The 27,807-nt window shown below is 55.8% G+C and overlaps 1 protein-coding gene across 1 annotated transcript in view; it reads left to right on the top strand.

Annotated features, from left to right (window-relative positions):
• The first annotated feature begins 718 nt into the window (after positions 1-718).
• SNX8 (sorting nexin 8) overlaps positions 719-27,807 on the top strand; it is a 43,298-nt gene continuing 16,209 nt past the window's right edge. The window contains exons 1-2 of the mRNA XM_047779425.1: positions 719-842; positions 25,885-26,075. Coding sequence (XP_047635381.1) covers positions 749-842; positions 25,885-26,075 — 285 coding nt within the window. The 5' untranslated portion in view covers positions 719-748. The remainder of the gene's footprint in view (positions 843-25,884; positions 26,076-27,807) is intronic.

Below are 27,807 nucleotides of genomic sequence, written 5' to 3'. Positions count from 1 at the left end.
CTTTTAGCTCCAGGAACACCACAGCGTGTGCCGCCGTGTGATGTCTCAGGGCCTTCGTGGATGCGGGGACCCACTCCCTCCTCCTGCTGCTGAATTCCTCATTCCTCCAGCCTCGGGTCGGGCTCTACTCATCCTGAGAGCCTTTACCCCGGCAGTGCCGCGGGAACCCTTTGGTGCGGCGCTCCTGCAGCCTTGTTTTGGTTTTGGCAGTCGGGACATTTGCTCCACTCTGGTGGCCCGTCTGTCCTCCAGATGGGGAAGTACCTAATGCAGCTCTGTATCCTCAGCACCCAGCACAGGGGCTGCCTGGCCTCCAGGCGGCAGTCGGGAGACTTGAGTAAGCGAGCGAGTGGGTGGAGGGGTAAATGAGCCAACGACTGAATGACAGGGTGGGTAAGTGAGCAAATGAATGAGCAGGCTCCTGAGTGGGCAGACGAATGAGGACGTGAGTAAGCGGATGAGCGGGGAGCGTGTGAATGAACGAGTGGATGGGTGCCTGAGAGAGGGCGGGTGGGGGCTGATGAGTGGGCGAGGGCGCCGGCAGAGAACGCGCGGGGAGCCGCGGCGGACGCGGGGCTGCCAGCGCCGGCCTGGATCGCGCCACCTGCCCTCCCCTCTGCAGCGTGGCTGGGGCGGGGCGAGACGGGGCGGGGCCAGGGCGGGGATGGGCGTGGCGGCCCGGAGTGGGCGTGGCGAAGCCGGGCAGCGGCCGGGCAGGCGTGGAGGAAGTCACGTGGCGCGCGCTCACATGACTGGCGGCGCGATGGACCCGCTGCCCGCGGCGCCAGTCGCTGCAGCACCTGAGGCGGAGGCGGACGAAGAGGCGGACCCGCCGGCAGCAGGTACGGCGGACGCCCAGCAGGCCGGGCGCGGCTTGGGCCCGAGACCCCTCGGCCTTCGGTTTTCTTTCTGCCCCCCGACGCCGCGCGCCCCGCCGGGTCCCCCTCCCACTCCCGCGTCCACGCCCAGGAGGGCGCGTGGCTCCGCGGCCCAGCGCGCGCGTTTGCGCCTCGCCGCGCGCTTCTGCCCGCGTCTCCCCGGGGCTGCCCCGGTCCCTGGGGGCCCCGAGGCCAGGCCGCCGCGCGCTTCCTGCGTGCCGGCCTGCCCACCGCGTGGGGCGCCGTCCCTGGACCTGTCCGGCCTTGGCAAGTACTTTGGTTGCCCGGGACTTGGGCGTTTTCATCCGTCAGCCCGCTGTATTTCTCCCTAAGTGCTTTTTCTGATGGGTCAGCGTGAACACGAAGAAGCATGCGTGAGGCTTGGCTTTTCTAGGATCTTCCTGTGTAAATGGTCCCCCCTCAGCTCTCTAACTGGAGAGTAGATGTAGGTGGGTGTTGGTCTGAGTTACTGCTGCTGCTTGGTGGTGGTGGTGGGCACAAGGTCGGCGACTCTGCCTGGAGAGTCTGGAAAGGTGTCCTTGCGGTGGCTGTGCTTCCGATGCGTTCTGGAGGGCTCTGAGAGTTGATTCATTAGGGAGAAGAGGAGTCAGGAGTGGAGTGAAGCCGCTGCGGGTAGGGGCGAGGGGGTGGGCAGTGCATTGCATTGGCCTAATTGACAGAAAGACCCTGGGTGAGTCTGCATGTAAACAGCCCCCCCCCCGCCATTGGTCTGTAGTTGTGTTTCCTTTGACTGGAAGCTGCGTAAGGGAAGCATGTGATGGCTGTTGCTCCTGGTTAGAACATTGTGTTCCTGAGGGCACAGGTTGGCCCAGCGTTCACCCACCCATACCAGGGCCCCTGACTGGACTCCTTGGCGGGGTCACACTTGGACCTGCGGGGCAGTGTGTGGGTAGGAATGCTTTTTCCTCTGAGGACTGTAAAACAATTTAGAGTTGCTGGATGTGGTGGCGGCTCAGGTCTCTTTGCAGGAACGGGGCTGGCTGGCACTGAATGATTTCTGCCTGCTGGCCTTCCCTTGGGCTGTGGTGGTGGTATTCGGTGTTCTGCTACCATCAGGGTAGCGCTTCTCAGTTTATCGAGTGCTCTCCTATAGCTGACTGCGTCTCAAAGTGTGGTTCATGGACCTTCGAGACGTACGTAGTCTCTCGTTTTGTTCTGTTCATATCCTTATGGTCATCCTGTGAGGCAGGTGAAGTGGTAGACCAAAACTCAGATTTTTTTTTTTTTCACTTTTTACATTGGGAAAACTAAACCCAGAGGCAAGTGACTTGCCCAGAGTGGGCAATGTGGAGTTCCCGTTGTGGCTCAGTGGTCATGAACCCGACTAGAATCCATGAAGATGTGGGTTCCCTCCCTGGCCTTGCTCAGTGGTTAAGGATCTGGTGTTGCCGTGAGCTGTGGTGTAGGCCAGCAGCTGCAGCTCCGATTTGACCCCTAGCCTGGGATCTTACATATGCCACAGGTGCAGCCCTAAAAAGACCAAACAAACAAAAAAACCCAAAGTGGGCAGTGCTTAAGGGGTATGATGTCATATTGGGGATGGTGGTTGGATGGGCTGGAGTCAGAAAATCTAAGCCTTTCAGGAGTTCCCTTGTGGTGCAGCAGGTTAAGGATCCAACATTGTCACTGCAGCAGCTCAGGTTGCTGCTGTGATGCAGATTTGATTCCTGGCCTGGCAATGTCCACATGCCGCAGGTGCAGCCAAAAAAAGGAAAAAAAAAATCTAAGCCTTTGAGAGTGAATTTCATACAAAGATGTTATGTGTATCTCCTGGTTTAACAAAGGTTGATTCTGGCTGTTGAGAAGTTGTGGCTTATGGGTATACAACGAATTCCCTTTTCTCTGCTGTTGTCCAAATACTACCATTAGTATTAATTGTTGGAGTTTCCACTGTGGTGCAGCGGAAACAAATCTGACTAGGAACATGAGGTTTTGGGTTCAATCCCTGGCCTTGCTCCGTGGGTTAAGGATCCGGCGTTGCAGTGAGTTGTGGTGTAGGTTGCAGATGCGGTTTGGATCCCACGTTGCTGTGGCTCTGGCGTAGGCTGGTGGCTACAGCTCCGATTTGACCCCTAGCCTGGGAACCTCCATATGCCGCAGGTTCAGCCCTAAGAAGACAAGAAAAAAAAAGTATTAATTGTGGGGACTCTGGGGTCTACGTCTTTATAATACCTTTAGGATTGTCGGGAAAAAAATTGTGGTTTGCAGCCTAAGAGTCTTGTTACATTCTAATTCCTTGAAGCTTAAGCTGTGAGTGATAACTCCCTTCCTAAAAATTTAACTTTCAGTTACGTGGAACATGGACAAACACATTTTCTTTAGAATATACAGAACCTTCTGAAGTCTCCACCCATTTGCAGTCACCCCCACTTACCCGTTTGGGGTGGATCCTCTCTGGTTTTAGGTTTTATACATACGTGTGCTCAGGCATCCTCCACCTGATGCGTACGTGTTGCAGTTTCCCTGGGGTGATGTTTTGGTTTTCTACTGCTGCTGTAACAAAGTCACAAGCCTAGCAGCTTAAACAACAAAAGTTGATCATTTTACAATTCTGGAGGTCAGTAGTCCAAAGCAGGGTTCCCTGGGCTAAACCCTGGTGTGGGCAGGGCTGCGCTCCCTCCGGAGGCCCCGAGGGAGGAGCTGCTTGCTGGCCGTATCCAGCCCAGGGTGCCTCCCACATTCCTTGCCTGATCCCCCCCTGCTCCTGCCCCTGTGGCCTTGCCTCTCCTGTGCTGTCCACTCGCTGAGTCTCTTTCTCTCGTCCTCTTGCTCTACTTTTAAGGCCCCTTGGGATTACATTGGGCCCACCAGGCAGTCCATCTCCTTGCCCTTTTCTTTTTGTCTTTTTAAGGCCTCCTTCGCAGCACATGGACATTCCTAGGCTAGGGGTCAAATTCGAGCGGCAGCTGCCGGCTTGGGCCGCAGTCCGAGCCATGTCTGCGACCTACACCACAGCTCGCTGCCGCGCCGGATCCTTAACCCACTGAGCGAGGCCAGGGCGGCACTCACACCCTCACAGACACTGCATTGGGTTCTTAACCCATTGAGCCACAACAGGAACCCCCCTACAGTCAGCTGGTGAGCAACCTGAATTTCACCTCCGTTTAGTTCTCCTTTGCTGTGTGACCTAACGTACTCAGCTACCGTTGATTCCCCTTTCAGGAATTCAGTCTAACTTAGGATGTGAGTACCTTTAGGGGCCCTTATGCTGCCTACCACAAGAAGTCCTCCAAGGGCAGTTGCTGGGTCGTAGGGCTGCACATTTTTCATTTTAAGCAGCTATTCTCTCTGGCGGCTTTTACTAGTTTATACCTATGAGGGCAATGCATCCTTTGCCCGTGATCTTACTAACATTGAATACCACTTTTTAGGGAGTTCTCCTGTGATGCAGCTGGTTAAGGATCTGGCATTGTCACGGCAGCAGCTGGCTTGCTGCTGCGGTCTGATCCCTGGCCCAGGAACTTGCACATGCTCTGCCCTCGGCAAAAAAACAAAACAAAACAAAACAAACCCCAAATACCCACCATTTTTAAAAAACTTGCTTCGGAATTAGATAAATTAAGAACATATTTTGTTTTTTTAAATTTCCTTTTCTTCAGTTCCTAGTGTGGTTTAGTTTCTTGTAATACTTTCACCCTGTAGGCCTCTCTGAACTGATTGTTTTTATCTTTTGCCCATTTTCTTATGGGATTGTCTTTTTTCTTTGAGTTGTAGCAGTTCTTTCTCTATTTGCGACGTAAACCCTTTGTGGCTTTTTGTATTAAAATTAAGACTATCAAAATACCTGATTCGGAGTTCCTGTTGTGGCTCAGTGGCAATGAACCTAACTGGCATCCATGAGGATGCGATACTGGCCTCGCTCAGTGGGGTAAGGGTCCGGATTGCCATGAGCTGCAGTGTAGGTCGCAGATGCGGCTTAGATCCTGCGTGGCTGTGGCTGTGGTGTAGGCTGGCAGCTGCAATTCCTGTTCAAGCCCTAGCCTGGGAACTTCCATATGCTGCGGGTGTGGCCCTAAAAAGAAAAAAAAAAGATCTATCTATATAAAGATACACACACACACACACACACACACACACACACACGCGTGCGCGCGCGCCACACTCTGCTTCCTGGCTCTGCAGGATGGGCGTTTATCGCAGGGCCTGTTTTGAGGTGACAGAGCTCAGTGATTGTGCCGTAGGGTGGTGGAGAGTGAGTGTGATGGGTGCTGATGTGGGGGATTACAGCGCACGCTGATAAAAATATAGACAGAGTACCACCCTGTGTCCTTGCTCTGCTTTCCTGCAGCCCTAAACGCCCCTTGTTTTTGGCCCCCGGAGAGCCAGCTTCACTCTGTTGGAGCTCCCCGTTGGACTGCGCTCCCCATGCCCTTTTGGTGAGGAGCTCCCATGTGGCCGGCTTCCCCAGACCTCCGGATGCCCCCTGGTTTTCTGAGCGGTCATGTCTGAACTTGGCTCACCCTCCGAGCTCATCCACACCGGCTGCCACCCCCTCTGCATGCCTGCGCCATTCCCATGCCTCCCGTGCCCCCGCTCCCCCCGCCTCGGCTCTGCCCGTATGCATTTGTCAGGACTCGCTGAGCTGTCACTTAAGATGTGCGCCCTTGCTGGTGATTGAGTTACACCTTAAAGGACCATCTGCACTGGGGAAAAAGCCTTTCTGTCCACCCCGCTCCCTGTCACACGCGGTCCGGTTGTCAGCTCCTGATGGGCAGAAACTATTATTTTTCTTTACATCCTGGTGTCTGGAATAATACCTGCTGTGTCGAAAGAGCTCTGGCGTTTGAGTAGCTTGCATTTGTGTGAGTGTTTTCTAGGCTAGTGTTACATCTGAATTTGGTAACAGTGGTACCTGTGCAGGTGCTGAGCTCTGTCTCTTTCTGTCACACCCACACCCACACACACCCTGACATATACAATTTGCAAGGTAAAATGTGTCAATTTGAAGAAAGAGGAACTGAACCACTTTTATGTAGAGCAGATTTTGCCAGAATGTGTGGTTAGCAAGAAAGTGATGTGTTCCGGGTAGGGGAATTCTGTTTTGGTTATTTTTTTCCTTCCTGAGAAAAATGCACCCCGAAAAGGGGTGTTTGGCCCACCCTGTGCGGGGCCGAGTGGAGAGACTGGGCTGCTGAGTCGGGGGAGCCGTGTGGGCCTCCTGTGGCCCGTGGTGCCTGCCCACGGGAGCCACCCGGTGACGAAAACCCGCCGCCAGCGGCCAGGCCACCTGGAGCCTCGGGAATTCCAGAAGCGCAGCCCTTGACGCGTTAGCCTCCGAGAGCGGAGTGGTTTTCATCCTCGGAATGCTTTTCTTGTAGATCGTCAAGAAATCGTAACTGGACTTGAGGTAGACGTTCCTGATGAAAAAGCATCCGTGTTAAGCCATCACGCGGGCGGGAGCGCCCGTCGTGGCTCAGGGGTGACGAACCCGACGGGTGTCCTTGAGGACTTGGCTTCCTTCCCCGGCCTCGCTCGGTGGGGTAAGGATCCGGCCTCGCTGTGAGCCGTGGCGTAGGCTGCACATGCAGCTGCGATCTGGCGTTGCTGTGCCTGGGGTGTCGCCTGGCGGCTGCAGCTCCACATCCACCCCTAGCCTGGGGACCTCCATGTGCGGAGGGTGTGGCCCTAAAAAGAAAGAACGGACAAAGCAAAACCTCGTGCGGGTCAGGCCGGCGGGTCAGGCGGGGCGAGGGAAGGCCCCCCCCCCCCCTGCAGGAGGCGCTGCGGACACGAGTGCCTGGGGGTGGATGCTGTGTTGGGGTCTTCGGGCGTTCTTACCCAACTGGCAGTGTGTATGCTAAGCAAACATGAAGTGGAATTTTGTGATGTTTGATGCCTTCCAGAGAAGCTTGAAGTACAGTTAACTTATTTTCCAAGAATCTTTAACCTGATTGGTGCTAGTGAATTTTCTCCTTCAAATCTTTTTTTTGTTTGTTTTTAATGGCCTCACCTGTGGCACATGGAAGTTTCCGAGTGAGGGGTTGAATTCAAGCCACAGCTGCAGCAGTGCCAGATCCTTTAACCCCACTGTGTAGGGCCTGGGGTTGAACCTGCACCTCTCTAGTGACCTGCTGTTGCAGTCGGATTTTTTTTTTTTTTTTTGTCTTTGTCTCTTTAGGGCCACACCCGCGGCATATGGAGGTTCCCAGGCTGTGGGTTGAATCGGAGCTGTAGCCGCCCGCCTACGCCAGAGCCACAGCCATGCGGGATCTGAGCCGCGTCTGCGACCGACACCACGGCTCAGGGATCCTCGACCCACTGAGCGAGGCCAGGGATCGAACTTGCGTCCTCACGGATCCTAGTCAGATTTGTTTCCCCTGAGCCAGGACAGGAGCTCCTGCAGTGGGATTCTTCATCCAGTGCGCCACAGCTGGTGCTCTCCTGCCCACAAGCCTTGTGAATGAGTTGTAAACAGACTGGTGGGATCTCTTGCTGTGCGTGACATGGCACTTGGAGGAAGAGTGTTGTCACACAAGTAAGATAACCACAAACACTACGTTTTACAGAGGGAGCCGGCGAGCATGCGCGTCCGTGGCTCTCCCTTTTCCACGGTGTGCTTTTGAGGAGTTCACCTCAGGACCTACTGACATTTTGTAGCCTCTTCGTTTCACTTAACGTTCTATGTATGGCTTGGAAATCGTTTCTATCACTTTCTATTTTATGTCTGCTTAGTAATATGTCAAGGCTTGTGTATTTGTGCTTCTAAAATGCTAGTGTTGTAGAATTTGCTGCTTTACATGGAAACAATGTTACAAATTGTCTTAGGAGTTCTGCCCACAGTGGTTAACAAATCCAACTAGGAACCATGAGGTTGTGGGTTTGATCCCTGGCCTTGCTCCGTGGGTTAAGGATCTGGCGTTGCTGTGAGCTGTGGTATAGGTGGCAGACGCAGCTTGGATCCTGTGCTGCTGTGGCTGTGGTGTAGGCCGGCAGCTACAGCTCTGATTCAACCCCTAGCCTGGGAACCTGCATATGCCACAGGTGCGGCCCTAGAAAAGGCAAAAAGACAAAAAGACAAAAAAAAAAAGTCTTAAAGCCTGAGCTCCATAAACAGAGCCTCTCTCCTGCTGAACTCATTTCCTAGCCTGGAGGTGACTGCTTGCTATCAGCTGTGCCTGTTGAATCTCAGTGAGTAAGCACTTCGAGAGCCAGGGAGACGTCCTTGGATGACCGCTGCCTTGCCCTGTTCAGTGACCTTTTGCAAATACAGAGTCCCTACCCCTGCCCCTGAGGGTGTTGAGAAGCCAGACGGAGAAAACACATCCTCTGTGGCATCAGTTTATATCAAGTTCAGAACCATGCAGGACTAGACTCTGCTGTGTCGGGGTCTTGCACAGAGGCTGCAACTGTAACTGAAGAGGAAGGGAAATAGCGTGAAAATTGGGCTCTGGTGGCCTCTGGTAGGAGAACTGGGGCGGGGTGGGGGGGAGGGCCTGCAAGGGATTCAGGACGAGCAGGCATCCAGGGTCTCAGCGGTCTTTTAATATTTGGCCTGGGTGGTTGCATGTGTGTTTGATATATGATTTTGTTAAATTGTCTGTAAACGTTCTGTACCTGTGTGTATACATACACATGAGTGTCTTTTTCACTGTAGAAAGTTCTCGGGTCGGGGGTGGGGGGACCCTAAGATCCTGAGACATGAGTGGACTTACTAACAACACAGTCTAACAAGCAAGGGTGGGCCCTGGGGATCTTGTTTTGTAGGGATCGAGGCCTCCCTCCCTTTCCCACTCTGGTTAACGCCGTGTCTGCCATGAAAGGTGGTTTCGTTCTATCTCCTGCAGTTCATCAGTCACCAGCCCTGTCGGCTCTGCTGTTTCTGGTCTCTGTCTGGGTATTGTTGGTGCCCGCCCAGCCTGCTGGCCAGTCCAGATGGCCAGGGGGCCCCTGGGACCAGCAGGAAGGAGGGCCGCCAGCACCTGTGTGGCAGCAGGTGGATGCCTGGGAAGGTGGCCTGCTCTCGGCCTCTGCCCTCTGCACCCGGGGGGCCCGGTGATCTCCTGACTTAGTGCAGTTAATCGTCTTCAGAACTGCCGTCTTACCTCTCGCTCCTGAGAGCGTCCAGTCCAGGCTGGGGTGGCTCAGTCTTCCAAGAACGGGGACCACAGGGAGATCGGGAGCTGCGTTTTCAGCGCTTCGGGGTGGGAGGGTGGCCTCTGCGCGTGCGGGCCTCACCTCGGGGCGGCTTCTGCTCTGCTGAGCGCCCTCCCTCGGACGGTGAGGTGGGGAGCCCCGTGGACGTGTCCGCAAGAGATTCAAGTTTCCCTGTGCCGTGTGGAAGTGGGCCTGCTGCCCTGAGTGTGGCTCTCTGCCGCTGGGTGGGAGGGACGTCGTCGGGGCCCCCCGTGGCAGGGTGGTGGCCGGTGGGGCCGTGCGCCTGTCCGCTGGCTCGTCCTGCCACCTCTGCTTCCAGATGGCGAAGCGGAGGCTCATAGGACCCAGATGCTCAGCGTCTCCGGTCGGTAGGCGGCAGGGGAGCTGGGGTCACACCAGGCAGTGGGCCCCTGGTGACCAGGGGCCGGCCCCTTGCTGCCGTCAGCCTGGGTCCTCCACACCGCGGCCCCTCTCAGGACCCTCGGTTTCTGGCTGTTTCATCCAGCACCGCCCCCCTCCCCAGCCCGTCTGTCTGTCCTCAGAGGGTTTTTCTGAGAGGGGGTGGTTCTGGGGGCCGATGGCCCAGGACCGCACTGGGAGGGGAGGGTGTCAGCCAGGCCTCGGGGGGAGGTGGCTTAGGGCCTCAGGCTGCCCCGCCACCCAGAGGACTTGGCTCCGGCGACAGGGGGCCTGCTGCCAGCTGAGCTGGCTGTGGTGGCCTCAGCTAGTGTCACCTCGCGCTGCTTCTTGAGCAGCAGGGCGAGTTCCCCGCGTCTGGTGAAGGCGCTCACGCTGTCCAGGTTCCCCGGTTCTGGAGTCGGGGCGGCGGGGGGGGGGGGGTGGGAACAGATGCTGGCCGACGGTCTCACCTCCCTTGCCGGGAAACTGGGTCCCCACACGCAGTGCAGATTTAACTGGGGCGGGGACTGACTCAGTGTGTTTCACTCTGGGACACTTTTCACAGTTCCTCCTTTGTTCCTGCCCGTCGTCACCAAGCGTTCCGTGTCCTGGTTGGTTAATTGCATTCCTGGTCGTCTGCCCCGCAGGCAAGGACCTGCTCTCACTTCTTGCGAGCGCTTCTGTAGATCAATACCTGTTTGTTTTGGTGAATTACTTGTATGTCACTTGGCTTATGATATCGGGTGACTGCTCAGAATTTCATTACGGGGCCCGAGTTCAGCTGCGAACGAGGTTCTCCTTTTAAGCCTCCATCGGGATCCAGACACACTTAGTCCTGTCAGATATTTTGGAATGTGTTCGTTTCGTGTCCAGAGGTCCTAGAAAACTTGAGTCACTTTCACACTGAACCATCCAGGCCCAGGAGGAGGCTTTATAAAAAAAGAGCAAAACCCAAACCAGATGGAATTTAGTTCAACAGAATGAGACTTCTTTCTGGAACTTTGAACTTGTGCTCTGTCAGTTCTTCCGAGATGGCCCGGGTTGGCTGAGACAGTGGCCTGTTAAACTCGGGAAGAGGTCCCTGGGCCTCCTCACGGGTGAACCTTCCACAGGCTTTTTGAGGAAGAGGCTCAGGCAGGTGGGCGCCTTCAGAAGCCGGTTTGGTGCGATTTGTGGGGCAGCGGGGTCCGGGGCTGCCCTGAGGTTCCCCGTGCTGTTTGAGTCAGAGGAGGTCACGCGGTAGATGATTCCTTTGGGGCCTGGGCTCGGCTGTGTGACGTCTAAGGAGACACAGCAGTGATTTTTCTTTTCCCCTTTGTGGTTTGGATTCTTGTGTCTCCTTTGGGAAGGAGCAGTGCTGTCAGCTGGAGGAGCCGTGTGTGTGTGTGTGTGTGTGTGAGTGTGAGTGAGCGTGAGTGATCAGTTCAGCTGCCCAGAGGTCCCGGGCGCTCTCTTTGGGGTTGACCCCATGCAGAATTTGGGGTCACATTGTGGGACCTGGCCCTGGAGGGAGCGTCGTCCCCTGGCTGCAGTTCATTTGGTCTGTGGTTTGATCTGGGAATCAAATGTCTGGCGCCCAGCTGCCCAGCTCGCTGTGCTCGGTGCTTCCCACGTGTACACATGCGTATGCTTTTATTTTTTTTAATTTTTATTTATGTGTTACTTTTTTTTTTTTTTTTGGTCCTTTTAAGGCTGCACCTGAGGTGTGTGGAGGTTCCCAGGCTAGGGGTTGAGTTGGAGCTGTAGTTGCCAGCCTACACCGGATCCCTAACCCACTGAGTGGGGCCAGGGATTGAACCCATGTCCTCATGGATATGAGTTGGGGTCATGAACCACTGAGCCATGATGAGAACCCCACCAGCTGGATTCTTAATCCACTGAACCACAGTGGGAACTCCCTTCATGCTTTTTAAAAGACTCATGCACGTAACCAGTGACCTAGATGGTAGTGGCCTTATTTAGACATTGAGCGCAGAGAGGTGAGCTGCTTGTCCACAGTCACAGGGGAGGCAGGGCTTTGCACGGAGACCATCTGACCTCTGGCCCCAGGCCTGGGCTGGGCCCGCCTCTGCTCCGCTCCACGTGTGGCGTCGAAGGCCTCATGAGTCAAGGAGGCAACGCAGGAGGATCTGGTGGTGTTATTGGGTAACCTGGTGCGATTTCTGGTCCCATGAGTCACCCAGCTACCTGTGACCGCAGGCAGGCTATGCTGAGGCCTGCAAAAAACTGGGCCTTTGGTTTTCACATCTGCAAAATGGGATCACAGTTACCTCCTTAGAGTGTTTTTAGGGTTAGCTGGACACTCTGTAAAGCATCCATAAGGTTTAGACAGCAGTCATGGCTCTTGCCTTCATGGTGTGTGAGGGGACACACAGGTGGCCGTCCCCACCCTGCCTTGGATCCATGGGAAAAGGAGGGAGAGGGAGGAGCACTTTTTTTTGGGAGCTTCACTCTCTTCTTCGCCCTTGGTGGCTGCCTCCACTTGGACGGACGTGCAGCTTCACGGCCACACGGACCCCAGGGAGGTCCCCGGGGTACTGAGGGTGGCTGCTCGAAGTCTCTGTGGCAGCATCACCAGCTCGACTTTCCTTCGCCTGCAGCCCAAGCGTTTCATAGGTAGATGGCATTTCCCTTTGAGGTAGACACTGTTTTTTTGTTTTGTTTTGTTTTTTGTTGTCTTTTTGTTGTTGTTGTTGTTGTTGTTGCTATTTCTTGGGCCGCTCCCGCGGCATATGGAGGTTCCCAGGCTAGGGGCTGAATCGGAGCTGTAGCCACCGGCCTACGCCAGAGCCACAGCAACGCGGGATCCGAGCCGCGTCTGCAACCTACACCACAGCTCACGGCAACGCCGGATCGTCAACCCACTGAGCAAGGGCAGGGACCGAACCCGCAACCTCATGGTTCCTAGTCGGATTCGTTAACCGCTGCGCCACGACGGGAACTCCTAGACACTGTTTTTAAGAGTGCGAGCCATCTGCGTTCAGGCACAGATGCTGGGGAAAGGTACTCAGCGTGTTTTTGCAAGAACTGGAGGAGGATCAGGAATGCATGAGACATTTTTAAAAGCGTTATTGCGATAAAGAGCTCGCATGCCATAGAAGCCACCCGTTTCAAGTGTACAGTTCCCGTGATTCTTAGGGGTAGGCAGCCCTCGCTGCCGCCCATCTCAGGGCATCCCCGTCATCCCTTGGAAGAGGCCCCGTGCCGCTAGTGCTCACTTCCTGTTTCCCCAGCCCCTCCTCCAGCCCAGACGCCCCTGAGCTTTCTGCCTCTGGATTTGCCTCTTCTGGGAATGTCATGTCAATAGAACCTCAGGAGTCTGCGTCGTCGTGGCTCAGTGGTTAACGAACCCGACTAGTCTCCATGAGGATGCGGGTTCGATCCCTGGTCTCGCTCAGTGGGTGAAGGATCCGGCGTTGCCGTGAGCTGTGGTATAGGTCGCAGACGCAGCTTGGATCTCACGTTGCTCTGGCTGTGGTGTAGACTGGCAGCTGCAGCTCTGATTCAGCCCCTAGCCTGGGAACTTCCATATGCTGCAGGTGTGGCCCTAAAAATACAAAACAAACAAATAAAAACCCCCATATGATACATGGTCCTTTGCGGCTGACTTCTTTCACTGAGCCTCACGTCCTCAGGCTTCCTCTGTGTGGTGGCAGAGGGATCAGTACTTCGTTGCTGTTCATGGCCGAGTAATGCTCCACCGTGTGGGTAATTGCCATGGTCCTTATGTGGTCATCGGTCTGTGGACATCGGGGCAGTTTCCCTTTTCGGCTGTTATGACTAAGGCTGCTTTCAGCAGTCACACACGCCTTTGTGTGGGTGTAGGGCCTCAGTTCTCGTGGGCATAGACCGGGAGTGGAATTGCTGGGTCCTGTGGTGACCCGTGTTTAGCCGCTTGAGGAACCGCCAGACTGTTCTGCAGCCAAGGGTTCCAGTTTCTCCACGTCCTCACCCCAGTGCTTGGCACCGCCTGTCTTTTTGATTACAGCCGTCCCAGGCGGTGGAGACGCCTGTGGCCGGGCCTCTTCTCAGGTGCTTGGGGGCCTTTTGTAATGTCTCCTTTGGAGAAATGTCTCTTCACGTCCTTTGTCTGTCTTTAAGATTACGGTATTAATTTTTTTTTTTAAAAAAACTGAATTATAAGAATTCTTGATATGTTTTATTTATTTATTTATTTATTTTTTGATTTGTTTTAGACCCAAGTCCCTTATCAGAGACAAGGGTTACAGGCATTTATTTCTGTGGGTTGTCTTTCACTTTCTTGATGGTATCTTTTACAGCACAACAGTTTTTAACTTTTTTTTTTTTTTTTTTGGTTTTTGGGGCCACACCTGCAGCACATGGAGGTTCCCAGGCTAGAGGCTGTATCGGAGCTGCATCTGCTGGCCTGTGACTCAGCCACAGCCACGCAGGATCCGAGCCGCGTCTGCAACCTGCACCACAGCTCACCGCTGAGCGAGGCCAGGGATCGAGCCTTCATTCCTCATGGATCCTTGTCAGACTGGTTTCCACTGAGCTGTGACGGGAACGCCCAACCGGTTTTAATTTTGACGAAGTCTGTTTAGTCTGTTTTTTTCTTGTGTTGATGCTTTTGGTGTTCTATCTAAGAAGGCTTTGCCTGACCCAAGGTCATGAAGACTTACTCCATGTAGGAGAAAATATATGTCTGCCAAGAGTTTTGTAGATGTATGTATTTATTTATTTGGTCTTTTTAGGGCCGCACCTGCAGCATATGGAAGTTCCCAGGCTAGGGGTCGGATCGGAGCTGTAGCTGCCGGCCTACACCACAGCCACAGCAGTGCGGGATCCGAGCCGCGTCTGTGACTTACGTCACAGCTCAAAGCAACGCTGGATCCTTAGCCCACTGAGCGAGGCCAGGGATTGAACCTGCGTCCTCATGCACTCTAGTCGGGTTTGTCAACCACTGAGCCAGGACGGGAACTCCTATTTATTTTTTAAATTAATTATTATTATTATTTTTTGGACACCCCTGTGGCATGTGGAAGTTCCTGGGCCAGGGATCAAACCTGCGCCACAGCAGCAACCTGAGCCGCTGCAGTGACAATGCCAGCTCCTTAACCTGAGGCACCGCAAGGGAGCTCTGACTTTTGTAGTTTTAGCTTCTACACTTAGGGCTGTGATACGTTCTGAATGAGTTGTGTGTGGTGTGAGGAAGGGGTCTGGCATCCTTCTTGTGCATTTGGAAACCCAGTTGTGCATCCTAAAACCTTTTTGGGTACATGTGCCATGTGCCACCCATGCGCTAGGCAATATTGGGACATCACGGCTCCCTGTGGGGTCTGTGTCATGCGTGGGAGTAACCTGTGAATGAGATGGATTTAGGGAAGCTCAGCGAGGGCCTTCAAGCCAGTTGTTGGCACAGGAAGGATCTGGAGCCTCTGCTGGGGCTCGGGGAACTCTTCCCTGGTCAAGGGGTGTTTGAACTGAGCTGGGAGCTGGAGGGGATTCAGTTAGGGCGTTCTCAGCCAGCAGGTAGAAGCGGGCTTGGAGGGACCGTGACAGATTATTTTTATTTTGCTTCAAGGTAAATACACTTAACCTGTTGCAGGAAGATGGAAAAACGTTCTCCTGCTGTGTAGGCCGGGCAGCCACCTGGCACGTTGCAGCTTTATGTAGTGAAGGTTTTCGCTGTACATGCTTTTGCGGAGGGTGGACGGGTGGAGCTGCACCTCCGCAGAGAGGCCCCGCTGGGATGGGGCGCCGTGCGACGCTGTCGCAGCTCAGGGCCCCGCGTGGCCTGTGCGTTGACAGCCACCCTGTGTGAGCAGCTTTTCCTTCTCGCTGCCATTCACGGAGGCTGGGTTCCCGTCACCAGCGAGCTGAGTGCGCTTTGTGGGGGTGGGGAGGGCACGGGATTGAGACCCTGCTGGGGGGTGGGGGAGCCCAGCGGGCCTGGCTTCGTCATTCTCTTGCTCCTGTGGACACTGTGCGCGCCTTCCGTCTGCAGATGCCTCTTGCACACCCACTGCGTGCTGGGCGCTGCGCTCATCGCTGGGTGACTGTGAAGAAAATAAACAGAAAGGTCAGCTCTTGGAGGGGGTGTGTCCTCGTAGCGGGAGGTGGCCAGTATTTAGCAGTCAGCGACGTGTCAGCGCCATGCGGGGTGGCCAGTCAGTGACACGCGTCAGAGCGCCATGCAGGGCGGTCAGGATGCAGGTTGCCGCTGTCGCCGAGGAAATGTCACGGAGAGGGTGGTTTTGCACCAAGATTCAGAGGAGGCGGTGTGCCGGGTGTCCGGGCAAGACGACCCTGGGAGAAGAGCCAGTGGCGAGGCTCCAGGGCCAGCAGGGGCGCGTGTGCTCGGGGGGCAGCAGGGCAGACGGCGCGGCTGGAGGCTGGAGCGGGGCGGGGGGGGGGGGCGGCCGTGATGAAAGCACATTTCGGGGGGCGGTGGTGGAGTTGAGGAAACCTCACATGAGGAGCCGGTCTCCTTAGGCATTGCCCTTCTGATCCCCAGGACGCTCGGGTTTCGGTCTTTTTTCGGGCTGCTGGGAAGGAGCCGCCGATCACAGCGGAGACCGCGGCACCTCTCCGGAGGGGATTCTGAGCAGAGCGGCTGAGCGAAGCCGTGTGACCCCTGCAGGCAGACGAGAGCCATCGGGCCGTGTCTGCAGCAGGCGCAGAAGGGGGATTCTCTCGGAACTGGTCCTAAGGGTAGAATCAGAAGTCCTGCGGGATGTGTTGTGCCGGGACCGTCCTCACGGCCTGAGAGCCGAGGCCAGGAGGACAGTGGCTGAGCCAAGTGCGGTTCCCGCGCTCCTCACCGCGCGGTCCCACCTCATTCTTCGTGACCTCTGAGACTGTGGGGCGGAGGCGGGAGTGTCAAAGGAAAGAAAGAAGGTAAGTGGCACTCGAATTGCCGCTGTGGTAGAGAATCGAGGCCCTGCCGGGTGGGGGGCGAGAAGCACCGGCCGGAGGTCGCCGAGTGCGGCCCAGCGCGGGAGGCGGCGGGAACCCCGCCGTGGGCGTGGACATTGGCTCAGTCACTCGGAAAACTGGAGTTATTGACGGTGCGGAACAGATGAAACCCCTGGATCCGGGAGTTTCCCGCTTAGGAGTGTGGCCAACAGAAAGAAATGCATACGTGTGTCCCTGGGAGGCAGGTAGAATGTGGGTGCTGGTGCGTTGGCAGCGCTGCGTGTGTAACTGCCCAGGTGGCTGGCGGCAGCCGTGTGTGGACGGGCTGTGGCTGATCCTGCAGCGGGAGGGTGGACCGTCTACACCCCATGCAGTCACAGGGAGGGATCCCCCCCCTAGCACGTTGAGGAGAAGTCAGAAGCAGAGGAACTCACCGTCCGAGTCCCCCGATGTGGCATAAAGACAGGTGAACGTCACCTGTGGCAGGAGAAGTCTGGGGTCGCCCTGGGAGGAGGAGGCAGGAGGGGAGTGTTTGTTTATCCGGTGCTGTTACACTGATGTGTACATTCCTGGAGCTGAATTTTGAGATGTTGCCTTTTCTCTAAGCACGCTGTTTCCACACAAAAAGTTTGGTTCCTGCCGTGGTGCAGCGGGTTAGGAATCCGACTGCAGCGGCTCGGGCAGCTGTGGAGGTGCACGTTCGACCCCAGCCTGGTGCAGTGGGTTAAAGGATCCGGGGTAGGTTGCAGCTGTGGCTCAGATTCAGTCCCTGGCCCAGGAAGTGGGTGTAGCCATAAAAGAAAAAAGTTTTCAAAGCCAGTGGGTAAAGAAAGTAACCATATGTTTATTATATGTAATGAAATGCAGTATTTGCATGTATTTTTTAGGACGCTTATGTCAGGAAAGTACGCAGACCTGCCTGGAAATAGTACCCATCAATTCTAGAAGAGTGGGTTTTTTTGTCTTGTCTTTTCTTTTTTTGCTTTTCAGGGCCTCACCCTGGACATAGGGAGGTTCCCAGGCTAGGGGTGGCATCAGAGCTGCAGGTGCTGTACGCCACAGCCACAGCCCTGCCGGCTCCGAGCTGCGTCTGCGACCTACACCACAGCTCACGGCAACGCTGGGGCCTGAACCCACTGAGCGAGGCCAGGGATCGAACCTGCGTCCTCATGGATACTAGTTGGATTCGTTTCTGCTGCGCCACGACGGGAACGCCGTTGCTTTCGCGGAGTCGCACTTCGTGGTTGTTTCGAATCGTTAGCGCGGGTGGCGGTGGGAAGGATAGCGATGGTGTGTGTCGGTAACGTGTGTTTATTTAAAACCCTTTCAGGAAAAAAGATGGTTTTCCTCCGTGAGACCTCAGTGGCGGATATGTGGGTTCCACTATTTTATGTTTTCATGTCTGAAGTATGTCACAACGACAACGCGTGCATTTAAAAGGTACACGAGAGGACAGATTGGAAGGGAACCAGGATTCATAGTGATTATTTGAGTGGCCCGGCGTTTAGGAGGCTTTTGCTTTTGCAGGGGATTTGAAAGGGAACTGTGGTTATGTGGAAACTTGGAAATATGCTTGGTATTTGAAACGCGGCTGTCACGTTACAACCTTCTGCACATGGAGCCGAACGTGCACAGTGGACACAGAGGCGCATGGACCGTGGGGTTGGAGGGATTTGCTTTATTTCAGGATCTTCCACTCTTCCGGAAAGTAAGTTATTACAGGAGAAGTAAGCCCTAACTGTAATGAGGTGGAGGCTACGCAGAGTTTGTTTGCTGGAGCTCCAGAGTAAGGGAGGATCCGCCGGGAGCTGGCGACGGATGGTTTTGAAGGCGGGGTGGTCGCGGCCGGGGCAGCGCTGTTGCCTGGCGTTTGGGGGTTTTCCTGCCATTCCCTGGCCACCGAGCTGCTGAATTCTCATTTCGGAGGCCGTGGCCATGATAAGGATGAGGAAACTTCTGCTTCCATTTCCTGCGAGCAGTGTGTTAATTTCAGAATAACAGTAGCTTAGGGAAGGTTTCAAAGGTAGATGCCGTTTCTGAGAAGGAATGTTCAGGTGGAAAATCGAGGGTCTCTGCTGACCCCGCTTCACGTTATTTCAGGGCAAAGTCGTCCTCTGGAATGTCACTCATCCCCCAGCTGGAGGACCCATCAGGCAAGGTGGCAGCGTTTGTGAACACCTGCCTTTCGTCGGATCCGGGGCTCGGGTCTGGGTGGGGCTCTGGCTCCCCTCTTCCCGCTCACCCCGGGGCGGCCGTTCTCAGACTCGGGACTCTGGAACAGCAGCACTTCCTGGGAACTTGCTAGAAATTCAGAGTCTTAGGCCCCACCCTGGATCCCGCGAGTGGGCCCAGCCCTCTGTGGTTTTTAAATTGTAGCGTATATGGAACATAACGTCTTAACCGTTGCTGGGTGAAGAGTTCCATGGCGTTGTGTTCGCCTTGTTGTGCCAACATCAGTACCTCCATCTCCAGGGCTTCTTCACCTCGCAGAACTGAAACTCTGTCCCCACGGAACCCTCCCTCCCCGTCCTCTCCCCGCAGCCCCGGCACTCCCCCGCCCCACCCCCCATCTGCTTGCTTTTTCTGTGCGTTTGCTCCGGGAACCTGCCGGGAGTGGAATCCTACCCTCCTGTCCTGTGTCTGATTGTCTCACCGAGGGCCACGTCCTCAAGGCCCGTCCACGTTGTGGCAGGTGTCAGAGGTTCCATCCTTTGGGGGCCGAATGATGAGCCATGGAAAGGACGGCCCACACTGGGTCGTTTCATCCGTAGTGGACTCCTGGTTGCTTCCACCTCTGGCTGCTGAGAAGGTGGGCGTGCGTGCAGACATCTCTCCAAGTTCCTGCTTTCAGTTCTTTCGGGCACAGACCCAGAAGTGGGATTGCTGGCTCCTCTGGTGACTCTATATTTAATATTTTGAGGAACTGCCATCCTGTTTTCCACAGCAGCTGCACCGTTTTTACGGTCCCAGCGCCGTGCACAAGGATTCCAGTCCCTCCAGGTCCTTGCTGGCACGTGACTGTTTGCGTTTGGGGGGCCACGTGGCCTGTCCTGGCCTGAAAGGCACCTTATGCTGTGAGGGGCTCCTCCATCTGGGAGGTCCCGGGGCGCCCGGGCTGTGTGTCGTCGGCAGGGTCTCTGGGTGCCGGCTGGCCGGGCTGGCCGTGGCCCTCCGCGGGGGGCCTCCCCGGCTGTGACTTGTGCGTCGTCGGTCAGCATTTGCTAAGATTTGCTCGGGCAGAGCGAGGGCGTGTGAGAGACCACGTGGCTTCCGGGGCAAATCCTGTCTGCTTCCCAGAGCTGTGTTTGCTGGTGAACAAGCAGCCTGGATGGTAGCTGCTCACAGGCCGTGTGGGGAGACCGCCGGGTGCGTCCCCGGGGCAGGGTGACGCCCGGAAGTTCTTTCTTCTGTACTTTCAGCCGCTGCCTGTGGCACTCGGCAGTGCCCGGGCCAGGGATCGAACTCGCACCGTAGCAGCGACAGCACCAGATCCTCAACCGCCGGGCCGCCAGGCAGTTCCCTGCTTGACTGTCCTGGTGGAAGGGTGTGGTTTTTAAACTGTGACGTGTGTGGAGCGTAATGCAGGGTTGCGGGTCTGTGTGTGTGTGGCGTTGGGTTGCTCCGACGGCTGTGCGGATGACCGCCTGGGAGGAGCCCGGAGGTTCGGAGCCGAGCAGGTGATCCACACCGCCCGTCGGCTGCTTCCCTTCGCGCGTCGCAGAGGCCAGGGCGGGCGCCGGGGTCACACAGTGCCCTGGCGGCTGGCCCGGGGGTGACGCAGCCCCCACCTCTGTCACGCGGGGGGCCGGGGGAGCGACAGAGCCAGCGAGCGGCGGGCCTCGTCCACGCTCTGCCCACGGCCTTGGATCCCGGGGCCGACCTGGAGCCCAGGGCCTGACGCTGTTGTCGTGGGGGCACGTGCTGAGATGTGCCCAGCCGGCTCGGAAATCTGTTGGGATCGGAGCCGACTCGACCTGGGTGGGAGGCGAGGGTTCCCGCGTGTTTCGGGGGGCAGAGTAGCGCCAGCCGTGCGGTCTCCTTCCGCGCCCACAAGGGCCCTGCGTGCGGACTGGCGGCGGCCCCAGGCGCTCGCCTGCGGGTCTGAGAGCTGCTTCCTGGCCCAGCGTCAGGACAGTGGGTGTCTTTTCAAGGCCAGGGCTTCCGACTCCAGGGGACCTGCAGGGTACAGCGGTTTTGTGCCGGGAGCGTGGGGCGGGAGGGAGCGCTGCTGGACAGGCCCGTCGGGGCTGTGCCATTGTCCAGGCACAGGCAGGGACAGCCGGGCCTGGGGGAGCATCTGTGCCCCCGTTACACTCATTGTAAACTAAGGTCAGAGGCGGTCGCTCACTGGGCCTCACAGCTGGGAATGTCGGAGACTGGATTTCAGCCCACATCTGTCTGAGGTCAGAGCCCAGCCTTTGTCCTGAGCTTTTTTTGCTTTTTAGGGCTGCACCTGTGACACGTGGAAGTTCCCAGGCTAGGGGTCAAATGGGAGCTGCACTGCTGGCCTACGCCACAGCCACAGCAATGCCAGATCTGAGCCACATCTGCGACCTACACCACACAGCTCATGGCAACACCGGATCCTTTAACCCACTGAGCCAGGCCGTAGATCCATCCCACATCCTCATGGATACTCGGGTGAGCTCGTTGAGTTCATTACCACGGAGCCACAATGGAACCTGCCATTTGAGCCATATTTTAGATTCCACATGTAAGTGATCATAAGGTATTTGTCTTTCTCTCTCTGACTCGCTTCACTTAACATGAGAACGTCTAGTTCCATTCATGTTGCTGCAAATGGCATTTTGTTCCTTTTTATGGCTGAGTAATAGTCCATCGTGTACATACACTGCGTCTTCTTTATCCTTTCCTCCGACAGTGGTCATGTAGGTTGCTTCCGTGTCTTGGCTGTTGTAAATAGTCCTGCCGTGAACATGGGGGCATGGATCTCTTTGAATTTTGGATTTCTCTGCATGGATGCCCAGCAGTGGGATTGCTGGAACATACGGTAGTTCTATATTTAGTCTTTTGAGGAATCTCCATACTGTCCTCCGTAGTGGCTGCACCAGTGGCCATTCCCACCAGCAGTGTGGGAGGGTTCCCTTTTCTCCACACCCTCTGCAGCATTTCTTATTTGTAGACTTTTTTTTTAATAGTTATTTTTCATTATTTAAAATTTTTTTAAAAACAGTTATTTGTAGACTTTTTTTTGATGATGGCCATTGGGGGGGGCCAGGCGATATCCTCATTGTGGTTTTGATTTTCGTTTCTCTAGTAAGTAGCTGCATTTGAGAAGAGTATTCAAGTCTTGCCAGTGGACTTAGCATTGCGTTTTGCAGAAAACCAGAATCTCCCTCCTACATTTCTGCCCTGCATGTCCATCACAGGACAGTGTAGCCTGCCTGAAATGATCTTTTTTCCTTCTTCTTCTTTTTTTTCCTTAAAATTTTCTTTGAGGAGTTCCCGTCATGGCTCAGTGGTTAATGAATCTGACTGGGAACCATGAGGTTGCAGGTTCGATCCCTGGCCTTGCTCCGTGGGTTAAGGATCCGGCGTGGCCCTGCGCTGTGATGTAGGTTGCAGACGCGGCTCGGATCCCACGTTGCCGTGGCTGTGGGGTAGGCCGGTGGCTACAGCTCCGATTAGACCCCTAGCCTGGAAACCTCTGTATGTTGCGGGAGCGGCCCTGGAAAAGGCAAAAAGACAACAACAACAACAAAAATTTTTTTTTCTTTGAAAACATATATATTTTAGTTTAGTATCCGTGTTTGGGGTCCTAGCGTTCTTATGATTGAGACTTCCCCAGAAGGGTTATCCTTGAGGTGGTCGAGAGCGGTGTTGTGGACTTGAAAGGTGTCCTTGAGCTCAGAGTTTAATTCTGCGGCGGTAAAGTGCAGACCCTTCCGCAGCACGTGATCACTTGGTGGTCATCGGTGAGCTCCTGTTCTGTTTTGGGGTAGTGTCTTATTTTAATCACCAGAAAAAGCAAAAAGTATATGCTATTGAGTTTATATTGAGTTTTATCTTATGTAAAAATTTTACGCGTTCCCTGGTGGCACAGCGTGTTAAGGATTTGGTATTGTAACTGCTGTGGTGCAGGTTTGATTCCTGGCTTGCAGTATGCAGAAGGCCAAAACTTTTTTTTTTTTTTTAAAGGGTGGCACCCGTGGCATAGGGAGGTTCCCAGGCGAGGGGTCAGATTGGAGCTGCAGTTGCCAGCCTCCACCACAGCCACAGCACCTCGGTATCTGAGCCACGTCTGTGGCCTACACCACAGCCCACGGCAATGCCAGAGCCTTAACCCACTGAGCGAGGCCAGGGATCGAACCTGCGTCCTCATGGATGCGAGTCAGATTCATTTCCGCTGAGCCACGATGGGAACTCCCTGAATCTGTACCCCTTTCTGGCTAAATAAGGTTCTGTTGTATGCGTGGACCTCTTACTTAGACCTGTTCTTCAGCCGCTGGCCATCTGGGTTTTTTGCTCCCTTCGGGTCTTCGGAGTGAGGCGCCTGCGGATGTGTGTTTGCAGCTCTTTGCGTGGCTGTACGTTTTCATTTCTCCCGACTGTCTGTCTAGGGGTGGAATTGCTGGGTCGTATAGTAACTCTGTTTCCATCTTTCTGAGGAAGTGCTCCGCCGCTGTGGGAGGCAGCTGCGCCGTCTGCACACCTGCTGGCGCAAGTGAAGGTTTCCACATCCTCGTGAACCCTCAGCGGGCTCTTGTTTTGTTTTTCCCCAAATTAGAGGCAGCATAGTGGGCGACCTCTTACTGTGGCTGTGATTTGCATTCCATGATGTTTAGTGGCATTCACGTGCTTCCTGGCCATTTGAACATCCTGGAGAAATGTCTGTGCAGCTCTGTTGCCCTTTTTTTTTTTTTTTTTTGGTCTTTTTAGGGCCGCACCCGCGGCATATAGAGGTTCTCAGGCTAGGGGTCTATTCAGAGCTGCAGCCGCCGGCCTACACCACAGCCGCAGCAACGCCAGATCCGAGCCACATCTGTGACCTACACCACAGCTCACGGCAACGCCGGATCCTCGACCCACGGAGCGAGGCCGGGGATCGGACCCGCAACCTCATGGTTCCTAGTCGGATTTGTTTCCGCTGTGCCACGACAGGAACTCCTCCTTTGCCCACTTCTAAGTTGGGTTATTTTTGGAGTTCCCTGGTGACTCAGTGGGTTAAGGATTTGGTGTTGTCACTGCTGTGGCTCGGTCGCTACTGTGGCGTGGGTTCAATCCCTGGTCCCAGAACTTCCACGTGCTGTAGGTGCAGCCAAAAGAAAAACCAAACAAAAAATTGGGTTATTTTTCTTTTTACTATAAGAGTTTTTTTGTGTATTCTACATACAAGTTATCAGATTTGCGGATATTTTCTCTGATAAAAATATTCTTCCCCCATTACCTTTTTAGCTTTATTATCTTCTGTTTTCCCGCATATTCTGTGCTAGTTAAAGAGGACTTTGCTTTTCCCCAGAGGTGCTCTGTTTTTCCCTCCTGGAAATGCAATACATACCGGTAAGTATTAGCAAACGTTCCTTGAGCTCTTGGCGTGTGCCTTGCTCCCCTCGCCCCCGGGAGGCACCTGCGGGTCAAGCTGGCTGATTTCCTCCCTCCTGGAGTGTGGGTCTGGGCGCTGTGTCCTGATCCCAGGGTGCCTCTGGCGTTGGCACAGCGCTTCCGCTTCTCCCCGGCGTCGGGCACTGAGAGCGCCTGGCCGCGGGGGGCCGTCCAGCCCTGTTTGCAGAGTGGGTGAGTTGATGAGCTCGGGGCCTGTCTTCTTCAGCTCCGTGTTCCCTGGGGACAGCACGTGAGGAAGCGGCTCCTTACGGATCCCTGTGGCCCCCAGGGAGCCTGTGCAAACATCGTGGCCAGGCCGTCAGATTACTTAGGCTTGGGAGTGGCTGCGCTCTTGGGTGACTCGGGAGAACAGGTACCTGCTAGAGCTCAGGGCTCCACAGGCTTTTAGCCTTTGAGGTGTTGGGGGCTTCTGGTTGGGGACACCTACCCCTCGTGTACACACTGCACGTACACACACTCATGTTCTCACACATATGCTCGTGCACATACCCTTAGTCATGCCCGCAAACCCATGCACACACAGTTGTACACCCGTGTGCACGTGCACACTCAGACACACACATGCAGAGCGTGTGTGCACGCGCACTCACACAGGCAGGCAGCTACGTGAGCATGGTTTGCTGTGTGTGTGCACGTGTGCTGCTGGATTGTGTGCACTGTCACCCGCAGAGGACGCGAGCGGGACTCCCGGCGGAGGTGCGGGCGCGTCCTTCCCGCACCTGCTGGTGTGCCTCCGTGGCCCTCCGCCTCCCTGGGCAGCACCCTGCTTTAGAGCTCATGGCATTTAGCTTCTCTGGGGGGTCTGAGGCAGAGACTCAAACGAAGCCCTAATTCATTCTCTGTCTCAGTCTTGAAGGTCGGTTAAAGGCAGCTACCTTTGAAATTCTCAGTGCTGAGTGATTTCATGGTGAAGATAATCTGGCCGTTAATTCATGTTAGAAACGTAAACTGGGGGAGTTCCCGCTGTGGCTCAGTGGAAACGACTCTGACCAGCGTGCATGAGGATGCAGGTTCGATCCCTGGCCTCGCTCCGTGGGTGAAGGATCCAGCATTGACGTGCGCTGTGCTGTAGGTCGCAGACACGGCTCGGATCCCGCGTGGCTGTGGCTGTGGGGTAGGCTGGCCGCTACCGCTCCGATTCGACGCCCAGCCTGGGACCCTCCATCTGCTGCGGGCACGGCCATAAAAAGATAAAAAAAAAAAAAAAAAGAAATGTAGCCTGGACTCTCGCGCTGAGGAATTGCTTTATGGTGTGAATCACACAAGGTGACACAGCCGCGCTGTAGAGTTTGCAACGGAGGAAGGCGATGTGCCGTTGTCGTGTCATTTCGAGCACTTGACTGAGGAAGGAAGACCTTTTCCCCCCAAAGGACACCTTAACTTTGTGTGTTTTTGAACCGAGTAGAACTTTTTCCTCTCAGAAGTTCTGCACTGCACACCGGCAGGGTGTCCTTGCGCGTTTGCAGGGCTTGGACCTCAAAGCGTCTCTCTCCTGTTCTCCGACGGACCCGGGGCTGGCTCCTTGCGCCGAGGGCAGCTGACCTTTCGGGGCCGAAGCGTGGTTCGGGCTGAACGCGTGTGATTTGTGTGCTCAAGCGGGCACGCGGCTGTTCGCAGGTGAGAATGGTTGTGTTGGCAGGAAAGCCGGATGCACCGATTGTGCAGGTGGCAGCTCATGTCGAAAATGATAGGGCCCATTTCTTGGTTTTAACATTTTTCCCCGACTCTAGAGAAAACAACTCTTTTTTTACACGTAACTTGTAAATATTTTACTTCCTTTTCTTTGTCCGAGTTTCAACTAGTTTTCAAACTAGACTCGCCCGGTCCTGGACATGTGGGTGTGTTTGCTGAGTCACGGCCTGGGGGCTCCTGATGGAGGCCGGGGCCCTGAGTGGCCCCGGCCTTTGAGCAAACGAGTGTGACCGGGTGGCGTGGCCGGAGTCTGGGCTGAGCCCGCAGGCGGTGGCGGGTTGGGGTGGGAGGTGCCTCCCCTCGCGGGCGCCGCGCTCACCGCCTCTCCTGTCCTCAGACTTGCCAGCGCCCCAGGTCAGTGAGCCGACAGCCCTGGACTCCAGTCGGATGCAGATGCCGCCGGGGAACCCGCTGCTGCTGTCGCTCACGCTGCAGGAGCTGCTGGCCCGCGACGCCGTGCAGGTGGAGCTCATCCCTGAGAAGAAGGGCCTCTTCCTGAAGCACGTGGAGTATGAGGTTTCCAGCCAGGTACCAGTGGGGGCCCGGGGGCGGGGGCGTGAAGGGAAGAGCCCGCTGTGCCCGCATCGGCCCTGTGCGGTGCCCCCGCCCAGCCACCTGCCCCCCCCCCCCAAGTGGCTCCGCCTACTCACGCTTTCGGGGCTGCGGGACCCTGCCTCTCAGGACGCTCACTCGGGCTGTGGGGATGTGGACGGAGACCCCGGCCGGGCCAGTCTGGGCAGTTCCGTGATGCTGGGAGAGCCCGGGGGATTGCAGCCTGGGCCCCCTAGAAAGAAGACATACAAAACCAGCAAATAAAAGAATGTGGCCCCTTAAAAAGGAGAAATAAAACCCCCAGAAAGCAAACAGATAGAGGAACATGGACTCTACCCCTGCATTGAGTGTGGGGGGCAGGGTTGGTCTGGGGGCCCATCCCCTGGCAGGGGCGCCCCTGAGTGCGGATGCCTGGCCCCGGGATTGGCTGCATGGAGGCCTGTGGCCTCCGCAGAGTTGATCTTTGTCCCCCTTCGCCCACCATCCTCCTGTGTCTCGCTTCAGTGAGGAGACGTTGCTGGGGCTTTTCTTCTTTATCCTGGGGATCAAGTAGTGGGTGAGACAAGAGCTTGTGTGTCGGGGGTGGGGGGAGCAGCGCCATCGTCGTCCCAGGCAAAAGCCGCGCATCCAGAGCCCGATGTACGGTCCCCATCGCCACAGCTCTTTGCCGAGCTCCACGGAAGCCGAGGGTCACAGCGTTTTGGTTGCATTGTTTGAAAGCCACCATGACAAAAGCCCGGGGCGGAACCTGGCTCTGGTGCTGGCCAGTGCTGCTACCGCAGGCGGAGGCGGAGTCAGGGGAGGGGGAGGGCCGGTGGGGGATGGCGGTGCCCCCGGGCCTCCCCGGGGTCTGGCCTCCCCAGCTGCCCTGGGGGCGGAGGCCCCGGCGCGTCCCCTGGGACCTCGTCGTGTCACAAGTGTGCCAGCAGCGGCCTTTTCCCACTCTCCTTAAGCTGCCGTCCCCTAAGTCAATTGACGGCCTCATCAGGAGCGGTTTTAGAGGGAGGCAGTTTTGCCCGGGTTCCCTCCTGAAGTGGGTGTGAGGGTGGCTGCGTGTCTCCTGGCTGTGCCCCGCCTGCTGGAGTCAGGGTCCGAGCAGATGTGGCAACAGGCACACACACATGACGGCGTGTTTTTCCTGTACTGAGTACACTTAAGCAGCGGGGCGTGGAGGGAGCAGAGATGCCCACACTCCCCTCCCCTGCTCGGGCACAGCTCCCACTCTCGGCATGCCCACCAGTGGGTGACCTGCAGTCACACGTCATCATCACGCAGAGTCCACATGTCACATCAGGGCTCCGTCTTGGCGGTGTACGTTCTCTGGGTTTGCCCAAATGTGGGACATGTACCCGCCATCGTAAAATCATGCAGCGTTGTGTCACTGTCCTAACGTGGCCTGCACGGCCTCGTCGCAGCCCCCCCCCCGACACTGCTGATTGCGCCCTGTGTCCGTGGCTTTGCCTTTTCCAGAGTGTCCTATCCTTGGAATCACACAGTAAGCCGCCTTCTCAGACTGGCTGCTTCCACTCGGGGAGGTCACTTAGTCATCAGTCCAACGCTTCATTTTGGAGATTGCTGCTCACACAGTTCTTGTGTGAGCTCTTATCCGACCCCAGTGAGGTTATTCTCTGGACAGGATGCTTACCTCTGGGGCCTGCACTTTCACTGGGGACAGGCTTAGGGTGGAATCTGTGGGCAGTTTGACCAG

The sequence above is a fragment of the Phacochoerus africanus genome, chromosome 5, assembly GCF_016906955.1.
Source record: "Phacochoerus africanus isolate WHEZ1 chromosome 5, ROS_Pafr_v1, whole genome shotgun sequence".
Lineage (NCBI taxonomy): Eukaryota > Metazoa > Chordata > Mammalia > Artiodactyla > Suidae > Phacochoerus > Phacochoerus africanus.
This window is presented reverse-complemented; position numbering and strand designations above follow the sequence as displayed.